At 40.7% G+C, this 19,431-nt stretch overlaps 1 protein-coding gene across 2 annotated transcripts in view; it reads right to left on the bottom strand.

Moving 5' to 3' along the window:
* Nucleotides 1-19,431, bottom strand: part of CRYBG3 (crystallin beta-gamma domain containing 3) — an 87,051-nt gene that overhangs the window by 43,952 nt on the left and 23,668 nt on the right. For both annotated transcript variants that reach the window (XR_014226308.1, XM_082278876.1), the window contains exons 3-4: nt 16,162-16,589; nt 540-5,040 (exon numbers count right to left, since the gene is read on the bottom strand). Coding sequence is in view for 1 of the 2 variants with exons in the window: in XM_082278876.1 (XP_082135002.1) it covers nt 540-5,040; nt 16,162-16,589 (4,929 nt within the window). In the remaining variant the exon portion in view is untranslated. The remainder of the gene's footprint in view (nt 1-539; nt 5,041-16,161; nt 16,590-19,431) is intronic.

Raw genomic sequence — 19,431 nt, 5'->3', positions numbered from 1 at the left:
AATCTATGGGAGCAGCTATGTTATTTAGTTGCTAACTGAGCTAGAATTTGTAGAAGACACTGTGATGAAACAACCAAAGAGCCCAGTAAGCCAGTATTTGTATCTTTTTTTTGGACAAGACAGGTCTATTAAATAATCTCAGAAGTGAAAGAAATAAAAGAACAATTCTCATATAAAAGGCAATTCCATTATCTTCAGGTTGAAATGTCCTTAACGTGGAGAAGTCTGTCCTGTGCTATTATAAAAACGTTCTATTATGCATATTTCTCTGTTTTACCTTCTGTTCACATATTCTGTTTCACAGTTAAATCCCTTTCACCTGCGTGCTGAACCAAGAGTTATCTTTTTAAAATTATTTAATCTGAAGACTTTTTCTTTTAAACTATGACATTAAAAAGCCTAATAACTTCTGATAAAAACTTCTGATTACTTTTATGATAAAATCTTAATTAAAAGGTAGCAAGGAGAACAGGGAGGCAGCAACTTTGAATCTGGGCTAATCACTTTGATTATAAATATCATGTGATATGACATCTTACCGCTGACAATTCTCCCAGTTTTGGCACGGTGCTGTCTTGAAACCAGTGAATCTTTGGCTGCAGCATATCCTGGAGAATGCTTCCAAACCTGGTCCCCTTTTCAGAAGGGCCTTTCCTGGCAGATTTCAAATACTGATAGTACACACTTGTAGGAGGCTGTGTTACAGCAGCATCAGCTTTCTCTGGAACTGGTTTACAAGGTGTTTGATTGCGAGAAGCCACATCTGGAAACCGTTCTGGTTGCTCCTGTGAGTCAGGCTGTTCTTTTGAAAGAAGAAATGATTGTTCAGTAAAAGAGCATCTACTTTGGTCATTTGATTGAGGGGTTGCTTTAAATTTCCCTCTGCACTGACTGGAAAGGCAGTTCTCTTCTCTCTCAACATCAAGAATATTTTCCTCATAAGATGATTCTTCCTCTTCTTCCTCCACTCCATCCTCCTCATCCTCCTCCTCTGTGCTGAAGCGAGCAGTGAACTGCAAGCGCTCAGACACCGACTGGAGGAGGGAAAGCACAGAAGCGTGGTCAGAGCTGTCTTTGGAGACTGCCCCAGGACGGCTTTCTGGAGACACATCCGCGGACAGCGGATCTTCCTGGGAGCTGTCGTCCTCGTAGATGGGAGACAGAGAGAAAGGATAAACTCTGTAGCGCTTGGCCTCCACGCTCAGGAATGACTCTGAGCCTCGGCTCTCTGCTGCTTCATTCACCTTGCTGTCCTGCCCATAAAGACAGCCTGACTCCTGCTTATTCCTTGCTCTGTCACACCTTAGGTGATCTGTATTACCTGAAGGCAAATCAGAAGGAGAAAGAGAACCAGTTTGCATCTCATCAGTTGAGACAGATTTATTCTCAGTTTGAAGTGCACCCTCATAAATGATAGTAAAAGAATTGTTTTCCCACTGTTCAATCAGTGGAGAAGAGGCCAAAAGTTCTGTTGGTTCCTTCATGTCATTGCTGCAGTCCAGGCCATTTTCTTCAAGCTGATCATTTCTCTCCATGTCTTGTTCCTTCATTGGTGCCTGCTTCAGATTCTCATTATTTTGGGCAAAGACTGTGTTGAAGCAGTGTTTCCCTTCACTGCCCTCTCTGGGAACAGACAATTCAGGTACCACAGGCTGTGCATCTAATCCAGTATTAACCTCTACTCTCTCCCTTGCCCCTTCTGCTAGTTGCTCTTCACTCTCCACTGCCTTTGAATTTTGTAAGGTTGCTTTTACTCGTACAGGTACTCCCTCTGCAGCCTCTTTCCCACAGTGTTTGTACAGACTGTCCTCTGCATTGCTTTCCAGAGACATCTGAGGGCTGCTTTTATCTTTGGATTCACTCTGCAGGCCAATACATTCTTCGCCAGGCATAAAAGATGAAAAATTAACATTTACAGCTGGCAGCAGTGTGCACTCTGGCATATTTGTATTATTGCATGAACCTTTTAACTGCAATGACAAAAGCATTTCTTCATTTGCAGTAGCATCTCTACCAATAAAAGGTAAAGTTCCATCAGATTTTCTACTCATTGCTGATACTTTGCCACACATTTCTGCTGCAGCCAGATGGTCACACACCTTTCCATTGTGCCTCTCTTTTGCTGGGGTCAGAAAATCTGATTCTGGCCTTGCTAAACTGCCAGAGGGAATAAATCCATTTGTTTGACAAGTAATTGCATTATTTGGTATCTTTTCATCACTTTGGGGCCAATCTATGCCATTTTCCATACAACTTGGAAGTAAAGGAGGACCTGAGCAATCTGCCTTTTCACAGTTTACACTTACAGTCTGAGTTGCATCCATCTCTGTTGCTTCCTGTGTATTGGCAGGAAATCTCATATCAAGATTTAAAGTCTTTGGCATTTCAGCCTCAGGTTTAGACTGAGCCTTTCCAGAAGGCCTTTTCCTCTCAGTGCCTTGCTGCTGATTGGATGCCAGCTTTTGTATGGCTGAGTTAATGACCTCATCAACTGTTTCTTTTGCTTTTAGTGCTAGTGCCCTATGTAGGTCAATTTTGTCAGAGATCAAAGAGAGTATCTTTTCGTCTTGATTATTTGTATCCACTCTTTCATTTCCTGTAAACGAAGATGAGCCTCCTCCACCGGTCTCATTAAAATCTTCTAATGATGTCACAGCTGACTGGATTTCTCCTGCTGCCAGCTGTACACTTTCAGCCTTCTGATAATTTGCAATACCCATATTTATTAAACTATCCTTGCTCCCACAAAGCTGGCAGACACCAAAGCCTTCTTTTGCTATTATTTCTTCTGTAGCCAAGTGTAAAACTGAGTCCACTATTTCTTCAGCTTTCTTCAACAAATCAGCAGCATCTGGGAAAGAAGAACGTTCTTGTCCCTTCACATCAGTATCTCCCCATCCTTCCCCAGAACAGAGCCTGTTTGCCTGGGCAGGTGCAGCAGCTTCTTGGCCAGAAGGGGCTTCCAAGACAGCAGAAGCACCAAGAATCACCAGTCCCACAGCATCCCTGCACACACTCTCAGAACTGGCTGACTCAGATGCAGTTTCCAAAGATTTCAAAGGACAGAGGGGTGGTGGCATTGCCTCTGCCAGGACACTGCTGTCAGCCTGTTGTGTGGAGAAGGCCTCATCTGCCCCATCACTAGCTCTGTGACTGTAAGAATTACTGTTCCCCTGAGCAGTGCCAGACATCTCCAAGGCAGAAACAGGAAGGTTGGAGGCTTCTCTGGATACCAGAGGAGGAGAAGTGGGCCTGGGGATGCAAACAGCCCCTGCATCTACACCATCAGCAGAGCTATCAAGCATAGAAGGAGTAATCTCAGGTTCCAGAGAACTTGCTGGGCACAAAGTTCTCAGGTCTCCTGAGCAAGGTGGCCCCTCGGTTGTCCTGTCCATAGGGATTATTCTCCTAAACTCTGCAGCTGGAAGATTAAACCTGTCCTGCTCAGAAGCAGCAATCTGGCCATTTTCAGAGTTAGTTTTTCCCTGTTTGTCAGATGAGGAATCAATTATTGTGGGTGATAGCCTAAGTTTATTGCTGTTTTCCTTCTTGGAAGAAAAATTAATACAGCTATTTTCAGAAACAGGCAGAGATTCGGAAATCAAGTCTACATCGTCTTTTTGACAGGTGAAAGCAGAATGGTTGGTCAAAGGCTTTCCTTCAGATCTCATGGCAGAATGGGAAACCATCACAGACACAGAGGTAGACTCGTGGGTTAGAGGTGCTGTCAGCTCATCAAAATTAGTTTTCACACTTTGACACCCATGTGCACACAGTGACACATTGGCAAGGTTTCCCTTTTCCACTGCAACCTCAGGCAAATCCTCCATTTCCTCACCCTCCATTTCTAGACAAGGAAAACCAGTCTGCTGCATGGCAGTATCCTTAGAATTCTCCACATGGATTAGCTTGTGGCCATTTTGTACATGTGTTGCTTTCCTTAACTCACTCAGTTCTTCATTAGAAGTTCCCCTGCCCATGACTGTATCTTCATCATGTCCAATAGATGACACTGAAGTGGTTGAATTGCCTGTGGCTGTGCACTTTCCTCCTTGGGACTGCATGTTGAGTGAAGGAGGTATTTGTTCATTAAAAGGAAACAGAACAGTAGCAGGAAAGTTCTGTGGACTTTGCTGTCTTTCCACAACTGTTGCAATTTTCTCTGTGTCACCATTTCTTGGATCACCATCTTTATTGGCACTCCTGGGGTGCTCATCTCCTTGCTGCTGAAATGTACTGGTACTGAAACGAAGCCTCTGGACATCCAATGTTTGCTCTGAGTGATTATCCACTTGATGATTACAGCAAAATTCTCCTTTCCCCACCTGCAGTTCTTCACTAACTGTCTCGCTTTTTGATTTGGATGAATCTAAACAATCATCCTGTATTTCTTTTGGAGACTCCTTATTAGCTGCTTTGCTACAATAATTTTCTTTATTGAAGTTAGAAGTTGCATTTCTGTCTATCTGAAACGGAGTTCCTGCTTCTCCCAGCAGTCCACCTTCTTTTCCAACCAAATTGTTTGCAGAACTGACTTTAAGGGAATGAGTACTCTGGGAAGTGGAATTGGTTAGGATCCCACTGTTTCTACTACTAAATGGCAATAATGAATCTAGTGAATACGTCCTTTTAACTGTTGTTGCAGCTAAAGCAGCTGTATTTCTTAAGTCTAACTCATGACATGACTCAGTGGATAAAGTTGTGGCCTTTGCAGCTCTTTCATGTTTACTTCGGCCCGAGCAATGCTGAGTGTTACCAGACTGTTTGCTTCCCACTCTAACTGCAGAAGAATTCAATATGCCATCATCTTGGTGATCTTTACCCTCATCTCTTCCATTTTCTTCTATTAGGAATCCTGATTTCACAGACAGAGTTGTTTGCACATCTCCATTTTCTTTGACTGCTGAAGCATTTCTGTTCTCAGGACTTTTCTCTCCTTTTCCATTTTCTGATTGATTCTTCAGGAGCTGCCTGATCCTTGCAGAACCCCGATACGTTGCATACGTGACTGCGGGTGCTTCTGGCTTCCGACGTGTCTGCCTGGAACGAGGATCATCAATATTAGCACAATAAATTGATGGTATGATAACAGAGCTTAGCACCAGCTGTAGATGATGTAAAATGATGTAAAATACTGTTTCCCTCCACAGGTTAGCACAAACTGCAGATTGCACTCAACATTATTTTCCTCCTTCTTCTGGTAAATACAGGTTTGTGTGACAAATGATATGGATACCACCTTTAAAAAAAAAACCCAACTTAAACTACAAGCAAAAAAGTATATGTTGCCTTAACCAACTTCCATCATTTATTTTCTACCAGACAAGGGAATTACTATTGGCAAGTGTCACTGCAAGGCAATATTTGCAGTGACAGAAATAATCATCCTGTTTTGAAGATGTTATATCCTACTAAAGCAGGCCTGTACTGCTTTAAAACTGGAGAAAATTTACTGTACTAATCCTCAGTAAAATATTGAATTGAAATTTAAACTTTTATCCAATATCTCATACTGTTAAGAAACAGGATGAGGAGAAACAAAACATGTGGCAAAAGATAAAGTATATAACGGGATGCTTTTTTGAACCACAGGGTAGTAAGGAAAGAGACTGAATGGAGAATGGGTAAGAATGAAGACTGTTGGAATGCTGGAAGGAATACCAAAATGGGAAGACTAGAAATGTGACAAGGGATTGGTAGACCTAGCTGTTCATTAGTCTTCAATTTCTGCAAATTAAGCGGCAAAAACCAGCAAATGCAAAAACTAAGAAAAGAAAGAATCACCACAGAGGAACTGTGATCCTAATCCTTCACTGCTCTTTCTGATAATACTAAGTTCAGAGCCTGTCACTTCCAATTTTCTGAAGAAGCAGTTTTTCTTCTCTCCTAAAACTAGGAGACATCACAAATACTCACCTTTCTTTCAAGTGCTTCTCTCTTCTCCCCCTATTAAAGAATTCTTACAAAAATCAGTGACTGTCAGCTTTTCCACTCTTCACTTTAAGACAAAGTAGATGCTCAGACTAGACTTAAACTCCCTTCTGCCTCAGCCTCCATGTAAACTGAGAAGAAACCCTTTCAAAGTCTGCCCTATATCTGCTAACACAGTGAAAGGCTGCAATCAACCATTCAGCTGTCTGGAAGATTGTCATACTCATTCCAGAAGACCCTCTTGGGCAAAAGCAACAACAACAACAAAAAGGTGTTGGCTAAGATTTTGGTTTCTAACATAAAAGCATTGCAATATATAAAAATAGCTTAGTAGCTTCTAAAAGCTCTTTGAACCTTCTCCCATCAGTTCAATTTGTTGAGAAGTTGCTACAGCTCTAGAGCTGAGAACAAATAATTTAAGTGAGAAATAAAAAACAAATTTACTACGGGAAGTGAAACATTTGAGTACCATTGAGTAACTGTAACTTCAAATCTTATTTGCACGGATTCTGAGTATATATTCTCTCAAAAGATAGAGAAGAATATGAAAAAGGAGTGGATTCACCAATCTAAAAATAGAATCTCTCTTCTGTCAAGATTTTAGAGGTCAAGATTCTTACTTCAATATTAATTTTATTTTGAAGAGGGAACTTAATGCTATTTAAAATCACAAGTAAAGAATACCCACAGAGTACAAGGGAACTAAATATGAAATTATTCATATTCATAAACATTAAAAGAGAGATATAAACAGTCATTTATATGCATGTTTTACACTGCTAGGTACCTTTAGGCTAATGCCAAAATACATTAATATGGGAATTTAGACTTTGTGAGAACTTGAAAATTCAGTTTGTATTGGGATTAAATTCACTGTCATCTCTGATGGAGGCTACAGCAGAATCTCAATACAGGGTTTGTTGGCCATGTATATTAAGTCACAGAGGAAACAGGAAAGTCTTGTATAAATAGCACATCTCCCAGCTTGCCAAGTTAGATGCCTACATTTAGTCTTCTACAGCACCAGTTTGGCTTCCAGAGATACCAGCAGTGGTAGCTGCTAAACATCACACACTCCATTTGTTGAAATGGCTGACCTGAGGATTCACAACCCTCCAAAGACACATAAATATTTCTGAGTGAAAAAAACCAAAACACAGTGGGAAAAGGGGTAGGGGGAAAAAACTTATCATTATTTTCCACAGAAAATTCTCTTCTACATTAGAAAATATTTTCTAAAACTCCAGAGATACTAAAAATGTGAGGGGAAGGATCTGTTGGGTTCTGCAGAGCAGTATATTTACTCAGCATCAGCCATAGTCATACTAAAAATAAGTCTTAAGAATCTAAGACCTGATCATGCTCTTATTCAGAATTAACCTTACTGAGTAACCTTTCCTGCTTTAAATAATCACTATTAAGCTTTTACAAACTCCAGCAGCTCCTCTATACTTTGGACAACCTCAAAAATAAAAGTTGTCCCACAAGTGTCCTGAATCCAGATGAAATGTCTTTTAAAAACACAAGCAGAACACATAATGGTAACATTTCTCAAAAAGAAAAAAAGTTTTATGGCTTCTTGAACAGATCAAATGTAATGATACATGTTTGAAGTGAACATATAAATGGGTATTGCAAGATGCCAAACACTCACTTCCACCAAAACCAAGGCAGGACTTTGAATAAGCAGCTTGACAAGAATTAGCTTTGACTGAGTGTCTTTCATTTCATGGTTGATATTTTTGTGTCACATGCAGGGGGGAGAACCAATGCTCCAGAAGAAACGTGGGCCATGTCTTTCCATTTGTCTCCCATACCCAACTTTGCCTTCGAATTTTTCACGTGAACCCAGCAGTTCTGAAACCCAAAGCATCCAGATATGGGATGAAGAGGTAAATTTTACAGAAGGTATGACAAGGAGAGCCCAGCATGATTGGGTTCTATATTTACACTGATTGAAGCCACAGATCCCCCCCATCCATTATTTATTACAAAAGGTCAGGCAAGAAAATGTATTCAGAAGCTACTTTTTTGCCTATGTGGCAACCTTTATAACTTCTCCCAATTCTTTTTGCTCTCTGTTTGTCTTCAGAGAGAATTTTATGCTCCAGTTGATCAATCTGAAGTCTGAGCAAGACTCCAAGCCATTTGCCCTTTGGAGAATTGTGCACAAACCCGGTCCTGAGGAGCACTGGCTCCACCCCTGCTTCAGCTGCAGAGCCTCAGCCTGTGCCAGTATCTCCCAAGACACAGCTCTGCTCTCCTGCAGGCTTCACTCTACCAAGACTTTCATCAGTGAACTCTATTTTCAACCAGAACCAACCTTTCCTCCACAAACAAAGCAACTTCAGGATCTCTGTCTGACCTTTGGTAAAGAATTTGCTGCTCAGCATATTATAAAAAAATTTGCCAGCAGACCTTTTAGTCCTAATGCATTTCCTTTTAGAGCACATAGAACCATATTCATTCTGAATGCTCCCATGCAACAGCAAGACATTTAAAAAATGAAAACCCATGTTCCTGTGCAGCACCAGCAACTCGGCTGTAAGTCTTATGAAACAAATTTAGAAGCAGGCTGTGCCACAAAAAAATCTTCTGAAAGTGTCACTAGAGACTTGTTTCATTTCTGATCACCAAAAGAATATGTCAGTTCAGAACTTGCCTTAAAAACTCTTTGCAAAAAAATTTTTTCACTCGTGAGGATGCAGATGAAAGCCTGATTATACAAAGAACCCAGTGTGCATTCTGTCACACATTTCAAATACTAGGAGATTCCTTCTTTCCTGTCCTCACAGGAAGCTATTCAATTCCCTATAAAGCCTTAAATCAGTTTCACAAAAGATTTTGACAGCAACAAGAGAGGATGTCAACATGAGTTACGTTAAATTTGTCAAAAGTAGGTGCTTGTAGATATTTCTTCTATTGTGAAAAAGATATAAAAAGTTAAAGGGGGACTAACTCAAGGAGCAGAGGGGAACATGTTCTGACATCTTACATGACAGACATCCTGTGTAACTTGCCCAAGTGGCAGTGGTTATAAAACAGTGTTGTTGATTTGGAAGGCCTGAAGCAGGAGGAAACCTCCTACCTTGAACGCCTCGTTCCAGTGCACCCATAAAGAACACACTGTTTGCATTTTTTCAAGCGTACGCCATCGAGATGGCCATCCCTCCAAGCCTATTTGTACCATACAATAATGCAGAAAGTAGAGAGCCCTATACATTTTCCAAAAGGTGGAAGAAGACCACAGAGCTTCTCAGGCCCCCAGGAGCACAGTTCATTTGCACAGCAGGGCTCTGCCGCCCAGCCTGCTTCTGCAGCACGCAACACCTGCCTCTCCCAAAACATGGCATGCCAATTTTCCCCCTCGTGACTCACTCTTCCAGATATTATGTCCCCAGCCCAGCGGTCTCCTGCTTTCACAAGCGTATCCTTGCCTGATTTCCCCAGTTGCTTGTCAAAGACTCCGCAGAGAGAGCCACCAGAGAGATCAGCAGGCTACAGGCTGAAAACCGCTGATCTAGATCAGTGTGAGTCTTGTAGCTCCTGTCTACCCCTCTCTGACCATCTTAAAATTACCCTGTTGTTTATTTTAATTTTTTTCCACTGTATACTTAAATGACAACTTTAAAAAAAAATTATTTTAAGGTACTTCATCTGGAAACAACTGTCTTAAAGTCACTTTGAAAAACCTTCTGGTAGAATCCAACTTAGCCAGCCAGGTGGTTTCTGTGCTATTCATAAATGGGAAAAATGAAAGACTTGCTGGAAAAAAGACACTGAGGGCTAACTGAATAGTTGCCATATACAACTTAGATGAAAGAAAACAATTTTTTACCCAGAGGGGATAGCTCCGTGATTTAAATCTGCAGTCTGAAATACTTAGTGTCCTGGGACGTCACAATGTATGTTTGAAAAGGTCAAAAGTTTGGTTGAACAAAGTGATTTACACACACTTGATTCTCCAGGAAATTTCAAAGCTAATGTTCCATAAGGGCAATTAAGAGTCAATGGCAATTTTAATAAAAGCAAACACAGTCTCTGTGACCTTGGAAAGAATGTTTTTCCTTCCCCTTGCCCTTTAGGGTAGTAATTCTTGATTATCTCCCACATCTGGGAAAACCTATTCTTTGAGTCTGAAGGAAGAGAGCACACATCAAGGCTCACCCAAAACACCAGAGGCTGCGAGACCAAGACCAGCAGAAAGGGCCTGGGATCACTCCCAGCTCTTCCTTGCCATATTTCCCCAGTACCTGGCAGCAGCCAGCCTTCCTACTCCATACCTGTGGGAAGTGTCCTCACCTGCTGCCCCTCCGTTTTCCTCTGTAACATTCAGGGATTCAGGTGCCCAGGACTTGCCCCTCCCAGGGAGCAGGGACAAGCACAGCCTGTGCTGCTTCTCACAGGTGTGCAAGAGCTGGGGACAGCAGTAAGGTCTCCCCTCAGCTTTTCATCTTAAGGCTGAAGAAAGCCACTCCTAGCCTCTTCTGAGATGTAATGAAGAATCAAAGCCAGGGCATCCCTCTACTCTCTTCAAGCAAGAAAGTAGCTTCAGGTGTGGCAGGGAAGAAAAGGGTTTGGCTCAGCTGAATACATTTCACAGCTGAACAACCCTACTAAAAAAAAAAAGTTCAGTGGAGAAAACAATCCAGTGAATTAATTTTTGACTTAATTTTTTTAGCTCAATTTTGCACCACACATCTGTTAAGAATTACTCTTAAAATATAAAGTTTCGTTCTTCAGAAACACAAAAATCTTTTCTTTCGCCTTTGGACCACATCCCATTTCTGGGTAGGTACCCCTCTCTGGCAGGTAGAGAAATGCTTTGGGGTCTGCACTTCTCCTATAGCACAGCCCTGAGAGTGACCACCCTCCACAGCTCACCCAGGGAATTGGGGCAGGATGATTCTGCTCCTTCCCTGGGACAGCCTTCTAATTTTGGATGGTCTTTGGTTGACCCAGAAGGGTGGAGCTGCCCACGTAGTTTATACCCCTCTCAAGTGGCAGCAGGTCACTCTCAGCAGTGACTCCCTGCCCACCTGAGCACCAGCAAATGAGCAACACTGCATGTCCACGGCCAGAAATACCAACAAATCAACACCAACAAATGCAGGAGCAGCAGCTTTCCCACTCCCCTTCACTATTTCTCAGGAATTACCTGATGAGACTACTGCTTGGAATTCAGTGATTGATTTTCGCTCGTTTACTCTTGATTTTCTGCCAAAGGCATCTATCTATAGGGAAAGATGAATGTTGCTGCTACTGACTGAATCAAAACCACAACACACAACAATCCATCAGACAAATTAAGGGCTGTGTTTTGTTATCACCACAAGCCTGCCTTTGACAAGCAACACTCAGGAGAATTACAAGCTCTGAAACAAACCTATTAACCAGAATTATGTAAACCTGAAGGGTTTTATCAGATGTATTTCTATCAGAGCAAAATAAAAGGACAGGATTTGCTGACAGTACCAAGGTGGTAAATAGTAATTGCTATTACTAATATACATCAATTAAATGTGTAGCAACAGGTTTATTAGACTTAGAAATTTCAGTCCATTTACAGTTCTACTGTGTTACACATTATTGGGTTATGCGAGGGAATGGGTTTTTTTAATTTTTTTTTTTTTTTTTTTCTCCTTAGGGCTACCTCCCTTCTGAATTAAATTGCTTGCAACAATCTCACTAAATTATTCCTAGTACCTGGCTCTTAGCAGGGTGTGAAATGTAAACATACTTTGAGCATCTGCTTTTGAAATCACCCCCTCCCCCTTTTCTACCTACACTTAGAAAATCCTTGCAGTTGTGGGATTCGGAGTTCTTTCTCACATCCAAATCTACCAGGTTCATAACAGAAGGAAGAAGACAGGATCTTAAAATACTTTGTTGAACTGGGGTATTAGTGTCTTAACCAGGATTATTTCATCAAAACATTCAGAGTAAGTACAATTTTGATTTTTGCCTCTTCAGCCATGTTCAGCAAAGCACTAAGGCTCCTCCCTGCCGAACTCCAGAACAAGCTGTGCAGTTTCACAGGCACTATTGTTCTGCACAACACTATTTGCAACATCCACTTATTGTTACTGGATGTTACAAAAAAAAGAAAAATCTACTGGAAGATAGATGAATGGCAAGCAGTCAATAGAACGGATCTGGGTCATCAGTCTTTGGGGCAGGGGGAAAGGAAAACACCTGTCAAAGTTTTGTCCTCAGTCACCTGCACAAGGTTCTACCCATTACCACTACTGGTGATCTTGAGAAGATTGCAGGTATGCACTGCAGGAAGTCCATTCTCAATTTTGAAGCCAAATCGTTGCTTTTTAGTGACAGACAATATATGTGTGAGTGAATGAATTTTGTATTACAGAAGAGAAAGATAATGGGGCAAATCTGTGTTTTGTATTCGTCACCTACTACACGAAATCATCATCTCTCTCATGCAGACTTTCAGCAATGAGAAATGAGGTGAAGTGCACCCCCACTGCTCCATGGTTTTATATTTAGGGCTTATTTCATCAGTTAAAGGCTGGCTTTTAACATCATTAAGGAGTGCAAAGGCCAAGAGTAAACAGGAAGTTTTCACTTTCATGCCTACCAGTCTGCCACAGGGGACTATTCCACCCAAAAGTTTCCATCTTACCTAAGAGGTTTTTCTACACTAAGTAGCAAACACCCTACTTTGCAGTTGCTTGGTCCACTTTACTTTGCTTCCTCCAGGCAAAGAAACCTTCAACCATCCCAGAGAAACTGAAAACTGAGGGATGCAGTAACTGGAGACTTAGCCCAACTCTCCTCACCCATCTTCTGTGCTGCAATTACTGTCCACAGTAATTGTCTTCCAGAGACTTTGCCAAATTTATCATGGTTTTGTCTTCTGTGCTCCTCCTTTACCACTTGCCACTGTTGGGATTAAAGGACCAAAAGCCTTTGAGACAAAAATTACCTCTGAGCCAACCGGCCAGGGTGATGGAGGAATAACGTGACCTACACGTTTTGTCCCTCACAAACATGTACTCCACAGACTGATCTCATGAGTTCCACTTTCCTTGGCTCAAGGCCTGGAAACTTGAGTCTTTACCAAGTGCCAGACCTCCCACAGAGGGCAAAATTAACCTCAGTTTACAGGTCAGAGCACTCTGATATCCTTGTATTTCGCAAAATACTGCTTTAAGGATATGAGGAGAATGAGGTTTTCTGAGTAGAGGCATCTGAGACCATTTGGTAGGTCTTAAAAAATCTGAAAGGTTGTTTAGTTTAGGCTTTCTTTTTTAAACAACTCTAATGGGGATTATGCAATCTAACAACCATCCCTCTTCCACTTATCATTGCAACCTCCTCACTAACCACAGACGGTTCCTAACACAGTATTTCACTGCAGTTTAGAATTGACAAATTCATTTACATCTTCCTCACGACAAAGGAAACTGCTGTGAGATTAATAATGCAGTGGTCACAAGGCCTTGTAAAGCCCTCTGCTACATCCTGCCTCTACATGAAATGCTAAAAGTGCAGTTTAATGCAACAATCAATGGAATCAACTCCTTTGACTTTATACGGCTCACCAGCACATCTCACACGACTTCTAGGATTCAATCACTTTTAGGTTCACATCATCTTTGCTCTTCATGGTTTCCACACCTTCCTGATGCTTTGTGCTACGTCTTTACCCCTTCTCCCCATCATTCCTTGTGTGCTTGTAGCCCCCACTTCCAACAAGACTCTCTAACCAACCGACAGCAACCAAGAGCATTCTTACAGTTTAGCTATGCTAATTGAATCCCAGTTAATAGTTAATATTTAGTAAAAACCCCAGCTAGTACTGGAAAGAATAAACTACTCTCCATCCTTTAAACTTTTATAAACTAAAAGAGAACAAATCCAGCATAACCACTTCCATAAAAGAAAAAAAAAGTTATCCTTGATTCAAACTTTTTAGAAAGGTAAACAATGCAAGCTGCTGCTTCCCCACAGTCATTCCAATTTTTCTTTACTAATTGCTTCAGAAGAGCAGTTCACATTGTGTGGTCAGGCAGAGAAAAACATCATTAAAGTTATACAGAGATTGTCTAACTTGTTAGTATCCCAAGCCAAAAAGAGCAGAAAATACACTGTACTTTAGAGAATCAGCTTAAAAGGACATTAAAATTGGTTTAATGTTTGCCCTAATTTACAACAGCTACAATGAAAAAAACCCCTGATTCTTCTTCCATTTAAAAAAGTTCTTTTCTATGGAAAAACTTAATTCTGTATATAGACCAGCTTACCCTTACCTCCAAACTAGCAACACACATTGTTATGTGCTTGCCTGGCCATGAGACGTGAACTATACCGAAAAAAAATCTAAACTGATTTGCAAAGATTATCTAACAGAACAGGACAATGTCAAAGGATGGTCAACTGAAAAAAGCCAACAGTAACTTTGACTTCAGGAAAACAAAAATAACTCAAAAATTTTTGCACAGAGCGAAGAGGTCACCCCAGTGAGTTAGCACCCAACTTTCCATACTCCACTAACTTTTATTAATGCCTTATTTTATTAATCTACATTTTAATGAAGAATTCACAAGAAGAAAAAGGGGAATGAGATCCATCTTACCCTGTAAATTGTGCATACAGAAGGGTATACCACAGAAACAGCAAAGAGCAGCAAGACTGATGCAGCAACCCAGCCTGTCCAACAGGTTTTAGGGAATACAGTTTGCTCAGGAACTAGACCGAATAACACCACGCTCCAGGGCCTCTCCAGAGCACAACTAAGGGGAGGGGAACTTTTCTCCTGCATTCATCAAAGCAGTGGTGATGCTGAGCTGCAGTTTGGAAAAAGCACAGTCAGATGCGTGATACCACGATAAGAGTCTGAGATAAAAACCAGTCGACCACGTCATAGACCAAACCAGAGTGTTCACAAGAACTCAACCATTATTACTATTAATTACTGTTTTTTGGAGGTGGAAATACAGTTTTAACTCCACCTAAATAGGTATCACATCACCTGTTCATATCTTGACCAGCCACTGCATTTACAACATAAAGCTTCAAATCATTATTCTGCCAAATAATAGGTAAGAGCAGAGTGCTGGAGAGAGCCCCAGTCTGGAAGTGGAATTCAATAAGCAGCTATTCTGGGTGTCTCTGACCTCCTTCATGGAGATGAAACACTTCACATGCCACCAATAAACAGACTGAACACAACTCAAATTAGTTAAAAAAAAATAAAAGGAAAAAGGTGTCTCCTCTGAGTCCATCCTCCCATTCTGCAATTCAAGCAGGAGCACTGTGATAGAGAACAACTGGTTAACCCCAATCATTACTTTCTGCTTAAATTTGAAATAAATACTCTGGGCCACACTGAAAGCCTGAGTAATCAACACTTGCAGACCCACTGCCCACAAACAAGTCCATGTTCTACACACCTATTGAAAACTGGACAGGAACCACAGGCTAATTCACACCTAACTCCAAACCTACACTGTGCTGACCCATGTGTAGCCCAATTTTGAACATAACAGCTACAAATTCTTTTGGAAAACTAATACCTATGTTTATGACAATCAGAAAAGGTTTTGTAATATACAGTGTTGACCACAGCCAGTGCTTTAACTTTTCTACTCTCAAACATACAATGGTGCTCTTGCCATCATTTTTTCTTTTAATAGTCTTTTAAAAATATTACAGGACTGCAAAAAATGCTCCATATTTGGACTAATTGAAATTGAGTGCTTTACATAACCTTCTTTACATCACAGAAAAACCCCAAAGAACCAGGGGGGGGGGAGAAAAAAAAAAAAATCACACAAGCAAAAATCACCCAGTCAGTCATCCAAGAAAAATAATTTAAAAATGAGAAAACCTTACTTGCATAAGTAAAATTATTGAACCACTGAGATATAAAAAAGACAAACATTTAAGCCTTTATATAGGCCATAATATGGATGGAAATAAGCTCTTTACACTTCTTTTTTTTTCTTAACATATTTATAAATGACACATCTAGTCAGGACACTTTTAAAGAACTTCTTTAAAGTTATATTTTGTTGCAGATGACTTCTCCCCTCCTCATTTATTTAGAGTAGTTGCTACTGGAGTTTTGCACAAGTCGAGCCAGGGACACTCCAACCACCCTTGGAAATGACAGACATTTGTCATACACTCAGCAGAACTTGGCCAGCATAGTTCTATGCACACACACAAACATCAACATATTTAATAATAAACTGTAAAACTTACTTCTCTGTATCTGAGGATTGTTTCCAGCCTCTTAGAAGATCCTGTGTGATATCTTTCCCAGTATTAGTTAAGATGGCATCATCTTTATTTACAGAATCCTCTTTTCTTCTAGCCACAGGCTCTTCAACTTTCAGATTCTTTGGCTGCACGTCCTTTGGAAGGGTATTTGTGCTCTGTAAATCCTTTTCACATCTGTTGGGCTCATCTTGGAAGGTAGAGGGTTTAGATTCTACCGAAGATGATTTTGTTGCAATATTAAATAAGCTTCCAAGGAAATGAAAAAAGCCTTCTCGGGGTTGCTTGTCTTTATCTGCTGTTTTGATTCCAGGAGTCAAACTAGGGAGGCTATTAGCCTTTTTCAGTTCCTCCTGGATTTCAGACTTGCTAAGTTCTTCTGTTGAATGGTTCTTCTCTTCATTTTGACAAGCCTAAGATAAATACAAAAAGCACATAAAGATGCTGTTTCCCGTCATTTTCACACATTCCCAAATTCCTTGATTTTAATTTGCGCCTATGCATTGTATTCCTTTCAGGAGAGCTGTCATTTAAAAAGGTTAAAGCCTACTGCTTGCTGTCTTCTCTTTTTGTACTAAAGAGGTCCCAATTCTACAAAAATAAAAAGGACTAACACAGGCTAGAAAATTCCCAAAGTAGCTGCAGTGGAAAAAAAAATACAGGACAGATGGCAACAATTGCTTCAACTGGCATAAAAAACATGGGGAAGAAGCAAGGAACAGTTATTTCACACTTCAGACTAATCCCCTTGGAAAGCACAGCTTCACCAACAAACATCCATGTGCTTGTGAGAACAGTTTTCAGCTTGCAATCCAGGAAAGAACACCACAGCCAAACACAAACACACCACAGCCTTCTGCACTTCTGAAAACCGAGCAGAATCAAGAACAGATTAGGGATAAAACAAACTCGGCTCGCATGCCAGCGGTGAATCCTGCCTGCCACCCTTAGCAAACCGATGTTGCAACCTTTGGCCAGCTCTCCTTCAACTGCACAGCTCTGTTTCCAAATGGATTTGTTGTGCCCCACAGCCTCCAGCACTCAAATTGCCTGGCTTTCCACACAGCCAAAGTCCTACAGAGCACCACCCTACACCTCTGACCTTCTGACCTGCCTATCAGCCCTATCAGTGAACTGAAATGAATGAGCACCAAGGCAGGGTTTCACCTCATTCAAACCACATGTTCATTTCTTCCCTCAACTCAGCTGAGCATCTACACCCAGAGGCAAGGCAAGCCCCATTCCTCACCAATTTGTGCCCTTGAATTTCCTCTGTGTCAGCTCCTCTCACAGATCCAAGGTCTGCTGTACAAGCTCATCTTACTTCTGTCAAGACCATCTGCCCAGAAGGATGGTGCAACTTCACCGGAAGGCTTCACAAACACCACATGTAACCACATTTTCAGCTTCACAACCTGCAAATATGTTTTTCCCTGGACTAAAGTTTTCAGGGAAGCATCTCTCCCCCCATCCCCACCCTTCGTAGTGGGTGCCATAGGATATTGCTGCCTATTTTATCTTTACAGTACAACCCTTGTAATTTCAATTCCTGATTCAACCCAGTTTATTAAAACAGATTGAAGTTACCCCAGCTTTTCTTAGATGAAATCTATCCTGCTCAACAGGAGTGGGAAAGAACATGAACAAAAAGTCCTATGCAAATTTTAGTTGCGTCAACAGTACACTTGGATAAGAGTAATTGTTTCAAATTGGGCAGCACCTACTCATCCAATCTACAGAGAAAGCTACTATTTCCACTAGGTGACTAATCCTATTTCCACTTGAAGTAATCTTAAATAAACCAGCAGGCTTATCTGTTAATAGGCCATCTAGGATCATGTTAATGATGAAAAAAGTGTTTTAATGAACTCAGCTTCATCCTTGGGGAACAGCAATTTCTTAAGAACTTTCAAGATATATTTAGTGATACTGGAGAAGTGGTCTTTAAACTTCAAGCAATGCTTTTTCACCTTTTAAATACAGAGTAGATGCAATTGCTTAATATTAAAAGATGCATGTGCTGAAAGTGGAATTGTTTATGTGAGGACAGAAATTGAACAGCACTAATTTGTCCTTGAGAAAGCCACACAACCTCCATTTTCTTCGTACAGGCAAGATACTTGTACAACCACACTGAACTTCTAAGTAAACTTCTAGAAGTGGGCCAAGTCAAACTCTGGCCTTTTTTTCATCCCACCTGCGACAAACCCCACCTGCTCCCCCACACACTGCACTGATCAACAGCTGATGCATCACAAAGGGGTGTAGTCACCCCTGGGTATCAGAGATTTACCACTTTACACGTCAACTCCACCAAACCCAGCCCTGGAAATGAAGATGCCAACAGTGCAGCTTGCAGATGTGCCACAGCTCTGGCTGCTGCTGGCTTCAGTACTAGACAAGTAACACACGAGCCTGGAATGAATCTCTTGAATAATTAACTTTATCTCACAGGAACTGAGTACTTTGCAAAAGGAAATACAAAACAGAAACAAGAAATCGAAACAATTTCCAAAATTTGGTAAGTGAATGATTCACCATGTCAGCTTCAAAGTTCTATTGTCATAGTTTCTCCCTTCACTTTCACTAACACCTTAGAATTGTTCAATACCAGATTTTAATTCAACTTCAAGTGAAGGAGGGCATTTCTCCCTTGTTTTGTGATTCGTACCATTCACTCAGATTTGTCTAATCTAAAAGAGTATTTCAATGTAGGAAATGCACAAATCTTATTCTTTGCACATATAACCCTTTTAAGCTATAAACATTTATATTAACTATTACAGTATCTATGAAGTTAACAACTAAATGCATTAACTATAAAAGAAATTGTTACATTAAAAACGTAACAACAGTTTAGTCTTAGAGCTGTTTTTGTTTGTTGCTTTGTTTGGTGGGGTTTTGCCCATTTTTTAAAACCATTTGTATTCAGGAACTACTGGAGGGTTTTGGTTTTTTTTTCCTGTTAGGAACTGAGACTTCAAATATAGTTAAATCTCTACATGTGAAAGTCTTCTCCAAGCAGCTCTGAGACATAACGCTTGTTAAGACAGTGCTGCTTATTTGTGAGCATAATTTATGCCCTGCTTGAAAAGCTGTTTTGTAGTCTCTGCTTCCAGAAACAGAAATCTATTTAGACTTTCCTTCTTCTTTAATCTTCCTTTCTTTACTTAACTTTTGGTAAATCAAAAGAACAGGAAGTTTTAATATGAAAGGGTTCTTCCATACCTTTAACCATAAATAGCATCTTGCATG

Source organism: Coloeus monedula, assembly GCF_965178545.1.
Source record: "Coloeus monedula genome assembly, chromosome: 3".
NCBI classification, from domain to species: domain Eukaryota; kingdom Metazoa; phylum Chordata; class Aves; order Passeriformes; family Corvidae; genus Coloeus; species Coloeus monedula.
The sequence above is the reverse complement of the archived record's forward strand: the minus strand, read 5'-3'. Positions and strand labels throughout refer to the sequence as shown.